The sequence below is a fragment of the Candoia aspera genome, chromosome 1, assembly GCF_035149785.1.
Source record: "Candoia aspera isolate rCanAsp1 chromosome 1, rCanAsp1.hap2, whole genome shotgun sequence".
In the NCBI taxonomy this organism is placed as follows: Eukaryota; Metazoa; Chordata; class Lepidosauria; order Squamata; family Boidae; genus Candoia; species Candoia aspera.
The window spans coordinates 2,344,154-2,359,257 of NC_086153.1; the positions used below are offsets into that span (position 1 = coordinate 2,344,154).

At 49.1% G+C, this 15,104-nt stretch overlaps 1 protein-coding gene across 3 annotated transcripts in view; it reads left to right on the plus strand.

The window, feature by feature from the left end:
- Positions 1-15,104, plus strand: part of LOC134491927 (active breakpoint cluster region-related protein-like) — a 171,760-nt gene that overhangs the window by 110,211 nt on the left and 46,445 nt on the right. For all 3 annotated transcript variants that reach the window (XM_063296021.1, XM_063296028.1, XM_063296013.1), the window contains 4 exons: positions 11,354-11,413; positions 11,583-11,692; positions 13,387-13,526; positions 13,758-13,892. In XM_063296021.1, coding sequence (XP_063152091.1) covers positions 11,354-11,413; positions 11,583-11,692; positions 13,387-13,526; positions 13,758-13,892 — 445 coding nt within the window. The remainder of the gene's footprint in view (positions 1-11,353; positions 11,414-11,582; positions 11,693-13,386; positions 13,527-13,757; positions 13,893-15,104) is intronic.

Below are 15,104 nucleotides of genomic sequence, written 5' to 3' on the forward strand. Positions count from 1 at the left end.
TAGCCTGGCACAGAGGGCCGAGACGTCTCCCTGGAAGTGAGCCAGAAGCTTTTTGGGCGACCCCCCGCAGCCTTAAAAATGTTCCTGGAGGTGAGGCCAGAATAACTTGCCAGGACTTCTGAGAATCCCTGAAAGGAACGAATCGGTGCTGCAGATGACCCACAGACGGGGACAACATCTGCTTTTGTGCGTCAAGAACTCGGCTGCGGCTGCTCGATGCATCTCCTTTTGCAACAGCTCCAGGATCGAGCACTGTAGATCGCTGTAGTTTTATTTTCGGGACCCCTGGGGGCAATTCCTTTTCGGCTGCAAGCCCACCATATTCAGACCACAAGCTCGGTTAGGAAGTCACCCTCTTTTTCCGGACTTGCACTAACTCATTGTGCAGGCTAGCTTCGAGACTTACCGCCCTACCTGGTTGTATTGCGCTTTGCGCTACTGTGCTTTCCAGATACACGTTTTTTACACGTTTAAGGTTTGCGGCAAGCAAGTCTGTCGGCACCATTTTGCCAACAGATTAGCATTTTTAGCAATGAAGTATTTTTTTTAATTAAGGTATGTATATTGTTTTTTTAGACATAGTGCTATTGCACACTTAATAGACTACACTAGACAGGTGGTCCTCATTTAGCGACCACAATGGGAACTGGCAACTCGGTTGTTAAACGAAGCATCTGCTAAGTGAAACTGCAGCTGTGCTTATGATCTGACTTCAGCTTGGCTTTCAAGGACAGGTCACAAATGCGGGCATTGGTTGCAAAGTCACTTTTTCATCACTGCGAATGGTCACTGAACGAGGCAGTCGCTAAATGAGGACTACCTGTATTGTAAACATAACTTTTATATGCACTGGGAAAGCAAGAAATTTGTGTGACTTGCTTCATTGCGATGTTTGCTTCATTGCAGTGGTCTGAAACCGAACCCGCAATATCTCCGAAGTATGCCTGTAGTTAAGCGTCCCCTGCCCGAAGCAAACCAAGGTTAACCACAACGGAGTTTCGGATGTTGCCTGAATGCAGCTGCCAGCTCTTTCCCTGAACTGGTGGGGCCTGGTGTGACAATGGGCCGTGTCCTCAGCAGCGCTGCGGTGGGGGAAGTCCCCTGCCGCAGAGGGCTGCGCATGTTGTAGCTAGAATTGCTGGCCCCAAACCACGCCGAGATGCTACAAGCGCAGTGGCTGTCAGAGCAAATCCTGGCCTTTGAGTTTTGGTGGCGCTGAGCCCCCGATGGGCATGTGCTGGAAGAGCGCCCCCTCTCCTTGCAGAGAACACCCAGACTCTAGGCCAGCCTTCCTGCCATCTGGCCTCCAGATGTCCTGGGGCTGCACTCCTGGTATCCTCATCCGGTTAGCTGGTAGTGCTGGGGATCGCAGCACCATTGGGATCCGCAAACCACACACTGGCCTCCATTCATGGCTAACGTGGGAGGATGCTTGCTTTAGCCTGGAGCGGAGTCCTTTTGGGTGCTTAGATGAATGATGGAATCGGATTGATGGAATTATTTCCTCCAGCACACCTTATTTGGTTCTCTACTGTTGTTTTAGCTTCACAGCAGCCCTACCAGGTAGGTCAGGCAGGAAGAGTGAAAGAGAGCCATAGCCTGAAGGCAGCCAGGGTGACTTGGGGTTCAGGATACCCTTTGGCTAGTTAACATCTTTTCTGTGGTGTTGATTTCCTAATAATCTATTATTTAATTAGGCAGGTGATTTGCACCCCTCTTTTCTGCCCACCCTGTCTTTTGGGGCAGGAGGCTCTAAGTGACCTTGCCCAGCTGTGCATTCTGAGTTTCTGGAAGTCACGGGTACACTGCCCCTGAAAATGGAGGCTTTCCTAGGAGGCATGACAGATAACTACTGAACCAGAATTTGGGCAGGCAAGCTACCAGGGGTGACCCCTGGCCAGAGACCCCAAAAGATCAAGGGCAGCCTAGGAAGTTGTCTCTAACTGGGGGGGACAAAATGTTTTGAAAGTTAACCCCTTGGGCTTGAAACCGCTGCATTGAGGGATGTTTTGATCATTCTGGAAGCCCTGAGCAAAGCAACGCGAGCTGTTTTGAGCTTGGTGGCTTCCAAACTCATCAAACCCATCTTGCTAATTATTACTTCTGGGGCTGAGCGGGATTTGCCAGGCACATGGGGCAGGGGATCTGGCTTGAATTTCTACCCAAAGTTAGGAAAGCGTTTTGAATCGAAGCTGCATCCGGGCAAAAAAGGAACGGAGCGATAGAGGAGCCTGTTCGCCCCGATTCCCTTTCAGCCTCTTTTCCTCCCTAACAGGGAGCAACAATTTCACTTGCCTAAATCTTTGCCCCCCATTTTCTACAATGGTCCTACTGCCTCTGTTGAACTGCAGGCAGGGCTTCATCTGTGGAACACTTCTTTTTTGCAGCCCCAGTGGATCTTTAAAATGATTTAAATTCTAACCTTACTGTTTTGCCTAGAGTGGACAAAACCTTTTTTCTCTCCTGTTGCTGATCTTATGGCACTCATTTTTTTAAAAATGGGTGTTTCCTGACTTCTAAAAAGCAGCATGGAAAAAATGATGATGATGATGATGATGAATGATGATCAATCAAAGCAGGCCTGCCTTGTATCACGCAGCTGCATTGAAAAACTTGCTCCAAAAAGCACGTGAATTTTATTTATTTTTATTTATTAATCAAATTTATCACCGCCCATCTCCCCAAAGGGACTCTGGGCGGTTTACAATAAAACATAAATAAAAATATACAACTGTAAAACACTATAATACGTAATACAGTAAATATAATAAAAACCTCGATGGCTGGAAGTTCAAAAAGAAATTTTCAAAAAAAACAAACCAAAATAATTCCCTCCCTCCCCTTCCTTCCTTCCTTCCTTTTGAAAACAAACATTTAAAGCTACTTTCCCCACCTGGTTTCCTCCCAGATACTCTGGACTTCAGCTCCCATTTCCATCAGCCAGCGTGAGAATCATGGGAACTGGAGTCCAATACCCCTTGAGGGCTACTCTAAGATGCTCAGTTGGGACACATGGGCTGGGTAGTCGCCTGTGCCTTCCCAAGCTCCTTCCTTCCTTTGATGGGGTGGGCTTTTCCCCCATCCCTGCTCTGAGTCCGTGCCCCATCCTTACAAGCTGGAGAAGAGGCCATTCCTGCAAGCCAGGATGATGGCCTTAACCCCCAGTCTAACCTGGTTTTAATCAAGCTGTCTTCCTTGGCACCGAGCCTTCTCCTTCCAGATGGGAACGTGGGAGATTTCAGAGGGGTGGCCCTGGGGGGGAAGCTGCCCGGGGGGGGTTGCAGCGGCTGCAGATGAAGTGCAGGGCGGCCAGCTCTTGTTGTGGGGGGGGTGCCCCCCCAAAAGGGGGAATCTCCCTTTGGCTGCAGAGGCATGGCTGGGGGAAGGCAGCAGCTGTTTTGCACGCTCCTGAGCGCACACACTCCACAGAGGGCTGGTGCGTCCCACCAGCTGTGCAGTAGAAAGTGGATTCTGCCATCTGAAAAAATTGGGTTAACCTGGGCTTATTTTTGTGCTTAAAATGCAGCTATAATCCTTTGGGAATCAAACTTCACCCCACCCCCCAAACCCTCCTTTCACTCTGCCCCTGGATTGCTATGCCAAACTGCCGCTTGGCTTGAATTTCAGAGATTTTGCATTCATGGGCAAGCCCTGCAGAAATTATGGACCCGTTTATCCAGAGGGGCTAACGAGAATCCAGCTGTCACCCAGCCAAAAAAACCAGATCATTTTTAAAATCTTTTAATCACATTTTGTTTTGTTTTTTTGTAAAAAGATAAGAAGGGGCTCCCTATTCCGGAAAGTGTGGAAGTCTCATGTGGGACTACAGCTTCCATGATCCCCAGCCAAGATGGTTGGTGGGGTCAGTGGGAGCTGTAATCCAGACTTTGGAGGCAAGCTGACAAACAACTATCAGGTCAGATTCGGTCTGTGGAGAGCTGGGTTTAGATCTTCATTCTGCCGTGAAAGTCGCAAAGCAGCTTGAATCAAATCACTAATTCTTAGCCAGCCTACACCGCAGGGTTATTGTCTGTTGATCAAGAGAAGGGAACCACCTACTGCCCCCCACTGATCAAAATTGGGAATAAATCAACTGCTAGTTGATTTACTTATTTGTTAGATTCATAACCTGCTTTTCCACAGCCTCTGCAGCATTCTCCCCTCCCACAACAACAGCCCTGTGAGGTGGGCCAGGCCGAGAAAGGCTTTGGCCCATGAGGTCCCATGGCTGAGGGCAGACTTGAATCCGGGACTCTGCTACTTTCAACACTACATCACTCTGGGCCTAGCGAGCAAATGCTTTTGTTTCACCAGTTTGAATTCGCGGGGCTACGAATAAGCTCATGACCAGCTGTTGGGATTTGGAGACTGTGCTTTGCTAGGAACGATGATAGAAAACAAATAAGAAATTTGCTTGGAGTAGCAACTGTTTGGCTTATGCTATTGGATGCTGCTTCCTTTAGTATCCCCAAAGGGTGGTGAGCTAATGGTTTTGCCATCCATCCAAAGCTTTTGGTCTACAGCGGTGTTTCTCAATCTTGGCCACTTGGAGATGTGTGGACTTCAACTCCCAGAATTCCCCAGGCTGGCTGGGGAATTCTGGGAGTTGAAGTCCACACATCTTCAAGTGGCCAAGATTGAGAAACACTGGTCTACAGCCTCAAAAACATTACGTTATTACGTTATTTATTTATTTGTCAAATTTCTCTGCCGCCCATCTCGTACACGACGACTCTGGGCAGCTTACAGATAATAAAATGACAATCAATAAAAACAGTACGATATAAAATCGATACAAATATAAATATCCATAAATACAAATAGAAAAATAGAAAAATTTATTCCGATATAACAAACAACCGGGAATTTGGGGAATAGACATGCAAAATTTTTGGAGGGCACCAGGTTGCAGAAGACCTGCCTGTCCCTGAGATTCCGACAAGGTAAGAATTTAATTCAGGAATCACTTATTTCGAAGGCAGTTGATTAACTCAGACATTGTCTAAGTGCGCATCGTTTCGTTTTCTTATATTTTGACAGAGCTGAAGGTAGACAGTCGCGGGGGGGAAAGGAGACTGGCTTGGCTGAATGGTTGCTTCTCTGGATGGGGGGGGGACTTTCCCTTTTGCACCCAGTATCCTTTGGAGGAGGGTGGCCACAGAGAAGGTGAGCTGCCATGCTCTCTCTTGGCCTGGAAGACCAGGACCTCCCATGTGCAAACAGAGCAAAAAGCTGATTTTAGGTAAATTCCCACCCACCCCCCGACCCCCACGGACATAGCAAATGAAAGTTTTTCAACAACTGCAGCAGTGTTGGAAATGCCAAACCTAATAACATTTACTATAAAAAAAAAAAGGAAATGCCCTGCTGGGTGCGCAACGGGCTTCCCTTTGACAGAGGTGTTGAAGAAAAGGTTGGGTCAGGCTTAGAATTGACGGTGAAGGCACTGAAGCGGTCAGTTTAGGACTGATGGTTGATGATCCACAGGAAAGGAGCCAGCGGTCAAGAAATACGCCGCAGACGAGTGCGCAGCAGAGCAGCCATGAAGGCCTTGGGAAGATATTCATAGGCCAGGATGTGTCTCTACCTACGAAGATCAGAATCGTGCAAGCCGTGGTTTTCCCTGTGACCTTCTATGGAAGGGAAGTTGGACTTTGAAGAAGCAGGATAGGAAGACTATCGATGCTTTTGAATTACGGTGTTGGAGAAGACTCCTGTGAGTTCCATGGACAGCCAAGAAAACAAACCAATGGATCATTGAACAAGTCAACCCAGAGTTCTCACTCGAGGCACAAATGACCAGGCTCAAATTATATTTTGGACACATTATGCGAAGACCCAGCTCTCTGGAGAAGGCTCCGATGCTGGGAAAGGTGGAAGGAAGGAGAAGAAGAGGAGGGACTCAGTTATGGCAGCCATGGGGGACCATTGGAAGACCTGAAGGACCAGGTTAGGGACAGATCATCATGGAGAAAATCTTTCTATGGGTAGTCCTCGCTTAGCGACCACAATCGGGACTGGAATTTCAGTTGCTAAGTGATGCGGCCATTAAGCGAATCCACTGATTTTACGATCCTTTTTGCAGCGGTCGTTAAGCAAATCATATGGTTCCTCACTGATTTTGCTTGGTGGAAGCCAGCTGGGAAGGTTGAAAATGGCAATCACGTGACCACGGGACCCTGCGAGAGTGTAAATGCAAACCGGCTGCCAAGCACCCAAATCGCGATCACGTGACCACGGGGATGCGGCAATGGTCGTAAGTGGTTTTCCAGTGTCATCGTAAGTCCACACCATCACTAAACAAATGGTTGTTAAGCGAGACTACCTGTATGTGGTTGCTAAGAGGTGACACGGACTTGATGGCATGCAATCAGGCAATCATCATCTCTCATAAATTCGGTATTTGCAGAATTCTTGCAGAGAAGGCGGCAAGGGCAGGCCAAAGGGTTTCTGGAGGAATTTCCCAACTCTAACCCTCTGTGAATCTGATCAAAGAGGTCCTGTGGGTTTTTCAAATGGTGTGGTAACCGTCTCGGTCCTCGAGGTGGAAGTGAGACCAATGTGTGACTTGTCTTGCGGAATAGTCTCCCCTCCCCGTCCCTAGATGTATGGCTCTGAAGGGGGAGGGTGGCTTTCCTTCTGAGCCTCTGTGTGAGACCATCTCGCTTGCCATCTTCTTGTCTTTGTCCCTGGCGCTCCAGCCTCCAAGATGGTGTGTGGGAGGGAAGGAACATTTTGGCACATGTGTGCATCCTCCGACGTGCCCTTCTTTCAGCCATCTGAAACGCCACCTCCCTTCGGTCTCTGCTCGTATCTTCTGAGATACTGGGCGCCTTGGGCGAGGAGGTGCATGAACCCCTGGGGTGGGGTGGGCGGGGTGGGCTGATTCTGCAGCCTTTGTGCATCTTGAGCATAATTTCACCAGCTCCCTGTGCTTTAGTTTCCCCCGTTTTGCCAAAACAAAAAACAGAATCAGCCCTCCAGTGGGAGGTGGGAAACAGGCCAGATCTTCTGTGCAAAAATCCTTACAGAGAAAGCTCCCCAGAACACCGAATAAAAGGGCCAGGGGCATCATCCCACAGAGGAAGCCAGGCACCCCCATTCAGAGGAGGAGAATCAAGCTCGGCTGCTGGCTTCCTTGAGTACTTGGCATTTTGACTCCGGTTTCCCCAGCGTCAGGCCAGCTGTTTGTTCTCAGCTGCTTTGCCGCCTTTTAGAAGAAATTGTTCAACACAAATGAAGGTACAAGCGGGTGGGTCAGGCTAGACACCAGGAGGAGCCTCCTGACTGTATGAGCTATTAGCCCTTGGAACAGGCTGCCACATGAACGGTGGTGTTCTCCTTCAAGTGAGGCTGGAGAGTCATCTGGCAGCAATGCTCTAGTCAGGGTTTCAAAGTTATTTAGGCCAGTGTTTCTCAACCTCAGCAACTTTTAGATGTTGCATTTACAACAGAAGGAAAAAATAGAAATATTATCAATAAATATGCGTGCATCTTGCCCGCTAACAGCTGGCTGGGGAATTCTGGGAGTTGAAGTCCACACATCTAAAAGTTGCTGGCTGGGGAATTCCGGGAGTTGAAGTCCACATTCTTAACATTGCTAAAGTTGAGAAACACTGAATTAGGCCATGGAGCCTGTTAGTTGAACAAAAGAGAAAATTCTGTGAAGACAAAGCTCTAAGGGTAAAAAATTGGCTGGGTTTGTGTGTTTTTCTTTTTTGGCCCTTGGTCTCTCACGGAACCCCATCAAGTTCTTGCAGAACCCAAGATTCAACAGGGCGCAGTTTGATAAACCCTGTTCTAGTGGATCCCTCCCTAAGCAGGGCGTTGGACTGTATATATGGATGGGCCAGCAGTGTGTCACAGCTGCCCAAAAAATAGACAATGCAGGTTTGGGCAGCAGCAACGGAGGCTTACAGCAGAGTCAAGAACATGGGAAGTGATGGAACCAGCGGGTGGATTCCTGCCTGGACAGGGGTTGGACTTGAAGACCTCCAAAGTCCCTTCTGTCCCTGGGATTCTATGAAAAACGGCAGCAAATGCGACATTCAAGGACAGGGCTGTCCCACAGTAGATTTCAGGTCCATTTAGGAACAAACTGTTGGTTCGGAGACAGGTCACCCAGCGATGGGGACCAAAAAATCTGCTGGTGCTGCTGGATCGGCTCCCTCTCTCTTCCCACTGGATCTCCTCGTCTTCCGGGAAGCTCTCAGGGGACCAGCCAGAAAATGCTGAGCTGGTCCCTGTTCAAAGCAAGCGCGGAGGAGCATTCTGGATGCAGCTCCTCCGACGTTCCCAGGGGACCGCAAATAGTCCTCGGGGCCGTGTGGAAGATGTGGCCTTTCTGGTGCTATTTTCGGAGGCTGTCTCCAGAAATATCCGCCAAGCCCTGGGAGCGTTTCTCGGCCAGGTCCAAAATGGAGCAGCCTGTTTCTGTTCCGCCTTTCTCAAGAAGACGGGGGTTTTTGGAGCACCTGCTTGGGGAACCGACGAAGGGTCAGTTCTAGGCTGAAAGGAGTTAGGGCAGTGTTTCTCAACCTTGGGAACTTTAAGATGGGTGGACTTCAACTCCCAGAATTCCCCAGAGGCTGGGGAATTCTGGGAGTTGAAGTCCACCCATCTTAAAGTTCCCAAGGTTGAGAAACACTGGGTTGGGGAATTGCAGAAGACCACCTCTCCTCCCTCCTGAACCTGGGATGCTCCTTCAGGGGTGCATCGGCTCAGTGAAAGCCCTGCCAACTTCGAACAACTGTGTTAGGAACACCAGTGGCCACATATGGGGCAGCATTTGGCTCTGGGATTTGCTGTAGGTCAGTTGGGGGGCAGGGGGCAGAGAGAGAGGAGAATCAGCTGAAAGCTGTTCTTTATAGCTGCTAGCGGGCAAGATGCACGCATATTTATTGATAATATTTCTATTTTTTCCTTCTGTTGTAAACGCAACACGTTTCCCACCCAGGTGTTTCCCCCAGATCGGCCAAAACAGACCCGATGAAGTGGCTGTGCCATATGTATTTCCAGCCTTCCTCTGAATTCAAACTTGGCACTAAGTTAACTGATTAATTGGTAGGGCCGTGCATTGCTTTGGATGCGAAGGGAAAAGGGGCTTTGCCCCAGCCTGTGACTCCTTAAACCAGATGCCTTTTCCCCCAGATCACACTGCTGCCGCAGAGGGTGGGTGCCTCGTCCCGCAAAAAGATGCTCTTGGCAGCACACGGGTCCTCTGCGAGACTATGGGATCTGCTCCAAAGCTTTTGAATCTGGAGCGCAGCACAGCCTACACACCAACACACACAAATGCAGATTTCCTTCTGTTGCGTTATTTGGGTTGCAGTCATCCGTCAAAAGCAGCAATAGGAATAAATCGAAATTAGAACCAACAGCAGAAAGAACAAATTGACGCTCCTTCAGGATGGCTGCCCGGGCAACATGGGAAGTCTGGTGGCGTCTTTTCCAACTCACAAACTTTATTAAAAGGCAAAAGATTTTGTGAGCTGCGGGGTGGGGGGAGGGCTCTTAATGGGCCGCCCTGAAATGATGTTATCAGGTGGGAGGATTCCAGTCTGGCAAGGCAGTGCCTGATGGAACACGTGGTAACGCTGGGTAAGGCTTTCTAAGTCGTTACTGGCACTTGGAATTGAGCCTGGAAGCCTTTTGATAACCAGCGCATCAACTTCAGGATCGGAGTTACACCGCAGTGGTGAGATTGACCTGTCGGGAGTTTCTCTGTCGCCGTCTGGGCTGTTTGCCGCTTCCAGCTTGGTTCCAAAGGCTGCCCCGCATCGGGCACGTGACGTTTATGTTCAGTCAATCGATCCGTTTCATATCCGTGTTCGTTACTTGGTTTTGCTATTATTATACAACCATTCTGTGTGATTTCTGGCACCTTGCTGGCTTCTGAGATACAGGCCATCCTTGTTTAGCGACCGTTTGCACTTACGCCAGTGATGAAAAAGTAACTTTATGACCAGTCCTCGCATTTACGGCCTTCGCAGGTCTGTAAAGCAAAGGGAAGCTGAAGTCAGGTGATAAGCACAGTTGCGGCTTCACTTAGCAACCACTTTGCTTTTTTTAATATACATATGTAGATTTTTATTAGAATGTTTCAGTACAATAAAAGTATACAAAACAAACAGAGAGTAAGAAAAAAAGGAAGGAAATAAAAAACCACAATTATGCCCTCCGCCCTTCTGTCTATCAAGTAATTATCATCTTAATTTTTTCCCCAACCTCCTCGTTACTTTTTCATCCCCACTTAGCAACCGCTTCAGATAACAACCGAGTTGCTGGTCCCAATTGTGGTCGCTAAACGAGGACAGCCTGTACTGGCAGGGGCTGTTTGCAGCTATAAACTCTGGGACTATTATTATTTTGTACGTACACGCATACGTAGCTGTGATTCTCAGACAACTGGACTCCACATGCTGTGCTACAATCTCTGCCCCCACCCCCGGTCTGATTCCTGCAGCGCGGAAGTACATTGCAGGCAAACGAAGCTGCAGCTGGTTAAACGGAAGGTTTTAGGACTCTGCTGTGGAGGAGAACACCGTTTGTACAATTGGGAAGCCTCCGTTGCACCAGGCTTGGGTCTGCCTTTTTAGATCTGCCATAACAGTGCAATCCTCGCTTAACAACCATTTGTTTAGTGGTGGCTCAGACTTATGACAATGCTGAAAAAAATGACTTACGACCGGTCCTCACACTTACAACTGGCACAGCATCCACACGGTCACAAGATCACCATTTGGGCACTTGGCAGCCGGTTCTCATTTATGACCGTCTCAGTGTCCCACGGTCACGTGATTGCCATTTTTGACCTTTCCAGGTGGCTTCTGGCAAGCAAAATCAATGGAGAACTACGTGATTTGCTTAACGACCGCGTGATTCGCTTAATGTCTGCAGTGGCTCGCTTAATGGCCACTGGAAAAAAACGTCGTAAAATTGGGTCAGATTTGCTTAATGACTGCTTCACTTAGCAACCAAAATTCTGGTCCCAATTGTGGTTGTTAAGCAAGGACTACCTATGTGCTCAAAGGGCTGATGCAAACGCACAGCTCCATTCGTAGATGCTCGCTTGTCTATATGCTCATGCACATGAAGGTGCACAGCCATACACACCAAGCCTTTACTCCCCCAGTCCCTGCACTTTTCTCACTTACTTGCAATGTTCTTACAAAACAGTCAGAATGAGAAGGAGCAATGGAAGTCTCATCTTTCCTTTCCTTTCCTTTCCTTTCCTTTCCTTTCCTTTCCTTTCCTTTCCTTTCCTTTCCTTTCCTTTCCTTTCCTTTCCTTTCCTTTCCTTTCCTTTCCTTTCCTTTCCTTTCCTTTCCTTTCCTTTCCTTTCTTTCTGCAGCTGGACCCCCAGACGGTGCAGACCAAGAACTGGCATGTGGATGTGATCGAGATGAATGGGGTAAGCAAGGTGGGGTGCTTGTCACCCCCATTTCTGTCTCCCCATCCCTTCCTGGACAGCCCCCTGCCCCCTTCCTCAGGAGTCAGGAAGAGAAAGATATTTGCTTTTTGGTTTGCTTTGGTCGTTTTGTAATCTGTGATTTTCCTGTTTTGGTGCATTTCTCTTTCAGGTCAAAGTAGAATTTTCTATGAAATTCACCAGCCGGGACATGAGCCTCAAAAGAACCCCTTCCAAAAAGCAAACAGGGGTCTTTGGAGTCAAAATCAGCGTGGTCACCAAGTAGGTTGGGCGGGGGGCTTAGAGGCTGAGCAAGGAAAAAGGGTGTGGGTGTGGGTGTGTGTTGGAGGGGACGTCCTTCTTTGAAAGCGGGGAGGTGATGGGGAGTCACAATATCCTTGGGGCAGAAGAGTGAATAATCAAACATGGGGTAAACAGTGGCTTGCTTTAGAAGCTCTGGTTTAAAATAACCTTTTGGAAACAGGTTTTTATTCTGTGGGATTGGAATGGCCCATTATACCAGTTCGGCTGCGTTGCAGACTTGTTTCTGTCTCCCTGCAAAGTCAGGAATTTTCCTATAAAAGGGGATTCAGTCCTTTCAAGTCTGGTCTGCATTTTGTGATTTAGCCGGCCAAGGAACTGTGTGCGTCCTGGTTGGGGCTTTTGATAAACTTGTTCATCTCAGCTGGGTTGGGGAAGTTGATTGCCAAAGGCCTTAATATTCACCTTGCCAAAGTTGGAAAAGGGTGGTCTCCCCTTCCTGGTTCAGGGGGGGAGGGGTGGCCAGCAACTGAGACCTGCTTCCAAGATTTTAGATTGCTCTCTAGCTCACACTGCCAGGGCCATAGGTTGGCAGCAAATGCCTTAGTTGCAGTGTATACGTATTTATTATTAGGAATACTTCCATTCCATCGTCCTTGCGCAAACCTGAACGTGTATTTATTTATTTGACTGTAGTCTGTTTTTCTCAATGAAAAAGAATCACATGTGGGACAAACCCAGATGAAACAGGAAAAGAAAATGTGCTGCTACTAAGTTGAACCCTAAACTAAAGCGAAAGAGGAGAAGGGGCCAACTTATTCAGGGGGCAGCCCCAAGTTACGCCCAGGCCAAGCATTTCCAACTTGGGAACTTCACCTTGCAAGGTTTCCAGCCAGCCTGGCGAAAATGACAAGTTCAGAACATCTGATGCCAGGTTGGGAATGGCTGGGGCAAGCCAGAAAGTTCAGGAGGTGGGAAGTATCTCCGTAGGTTTCCTGTGGCAGGGAGTTCCAAAGGTTTGGATGCAACAGCCAGTCAAAGGGGAAAGGAGGTCTTTCGCATCCAGACTCCTCTTCTGCCAACTTTGGGAGCACACCAGGTAGTTTTCTTAGCAAAACTGCTGATGTGTTTTTTTCCCGTCTTCTGGAAGGATGATTATTTGTGTTCGCAGCCGGCCTCCCCCCCTTGTAGTTTCCAGCGGCCTCCCGCCGACGGACCAACTTGCCCGCTCCGCTTCTTGAGATCAGCCCAGGGCAACAGGATCCCCCCCTGGATCCTCTGCAGCAGCGGATTAGACGGGATATTCAGAGTGGGGCCGGCTTCCTGACTGTCTCCCAAACAGGCTGGCCACGAGTGAGAAGGCACCCGTAGAATTCCCTCTCGTTGCCCATTTGGGATTTTCATTCCATCCTCAGAACGAGGTGCAGCCCCCGGTTCCGAACCGAAGCTTCCTAGCAGTCCGGGGGTGCCCTTGAGGGAGGCACGTCTTCCTCATCCAAGCAGAGCAGCATGTCCAAAAGGGGGGAGGCCACCTCTCCCACCCTCTCTTTTAATCTCTGTGGTCGCCACTCCAACTGCAGGTGGCCACTTTGCGGGGAATAGAGGCCCTCCTGGTTTTCTCTGGAGGAAGAAGCCGGGCTCTCCTTAAAGGCTGGGGCGTCTTCTGCAGAATTCCCGGGGCCCTCTGATCCGCGACGCTCTCCGTTTTCCAACAGGCGCGAGCGCTCCAAAATACCATACGTCGTGCGCCAGTGTGTGGAGGAGGTCGAGAAACGGGGCATTGACGAAGTTGGCATCTACCGGATCTCAGGGGTGGCCACCGACATCCAGGCCCTGAAAGCTGCCTTTGATTCCAGTGAGCGTCCCTTCTTTTTTTATGCCCTTGGAAATGTGCAAGGGATGGGGCATTGCATGCTCATGTTCGGGCAACCTGAGTCCCATCTCCCAAGTGGGTGGTTTCGAGTTGTACCCAGCCTGGTGGTTCTGGGAAAGCCCGCTCCCTTATGGTTTGCAGTTGAAATCCTGAGGTAGGCTGCCTCTGACCCTTGAGGTTCTAAACCCAGGCTTGATTTGAACTCTGCCCTAGACAGCAAAGATATCCTGGTGATGCTGAGCGACATGGATATCAACGCCATCGCAGGGACCCTGAAGCTGTACTTCCGCGAGCTTCCTGAACCCCTCCTTACAGACCGGCTTTATACCACTTTTATGCAAGGCATCGGTAAGGACTTTTGTGCACCTGTTTGGGGCGCTGGAGGGCATCAGCCTTTGGGGGTCGCTGCTCAGGACCCCTGGCACAGCAGGAAGAGAAATTAGTTCTCATGCACCCCTCCTGCTGGCTTGAGAGACGCAGACCCTCGCTCTTGGCCGATTTCTTTTTCTGGAGAGTTGGCACTTGTTAAGGAACTGGCTTATTCGGTGCTCGCGCAGAAGAAGCTGTTTACTCCAAAAAGCGTTGGCTTGCGTTAAATCAACAACATCTGCAGGCCCTGTGGACATCCTGTTTTGCACCCCGTTTCTTGACTTTGGTGGCTGGTCCCCTGCTCCCTCCTCCTTTACACCCAGCATCTGGCGCTGATCCCCCGAATCAGCACGCTTAACGTGTTTCCAGAATTAAGCCCACTTTAATGCTCAATCAGATCACCAAATCGTAAACTAACTAACCTGGCTGGCACTCCGCGATGCATTACGTTCCCTGAAATGAGCTAAAATTACAGTTAGTCAAGTTTACTCCTCTTAATTTGAATGCAGCCATTAGGTTTGTAATGCACTTGTCATCCACCGAGTGGAATCTGTGTCCTCCGCTTGGGAAAGGGGGCAAAAAGCCTTGTGTGCGTTATTTCAGTTCTGGTTCTAACAGCTTCATGGTTTTAGATTGGACTGTGGTGTTGAATTTGATTTCTGAGGCACTTAGAACATTTCCCTTAAGGTAAAGGCCAGTGAACGAATTTTTGGGCCCCAGCTTTACAGTTTTTCTCTCCAATTAAATCCGTATCATGCCCCATTTTCCCAGCAATGAATTCAGCAGCAAGGAGATTCCATTGGTGGCGAGGAGGGGGTGCAGCTCAGTGGCTGGCTGTCCTTGGAGCAGTGCACTGTCTCCAGTGGGGCAAACGATCCTAGCAAGGGGGAGAGAACTGCGGGGTCCACATGTGACATTTGAAAGGGAATGCTGAGGATGGGGAATGACGCAAAGCAGGCAACAGCATGAAGAGCGGGGTGGCCATATATATGTCTTGAAAAGAAGGTGGCATTTTTCTTCATAAAATTCTAGTGGCTACAGAACAATTTTACTGTACCTTTTCTGTCTTGGCAGGGCAAAAAACTACCCTGGATTTCTGATAGTGGGATTGGCGGTTCCAGGGTGGGGAGAGCATGTACAAAAAACGGGGCCGAAGGCGTCCTGTGGGGCATCCTTCCCTGCTGTCCCAGG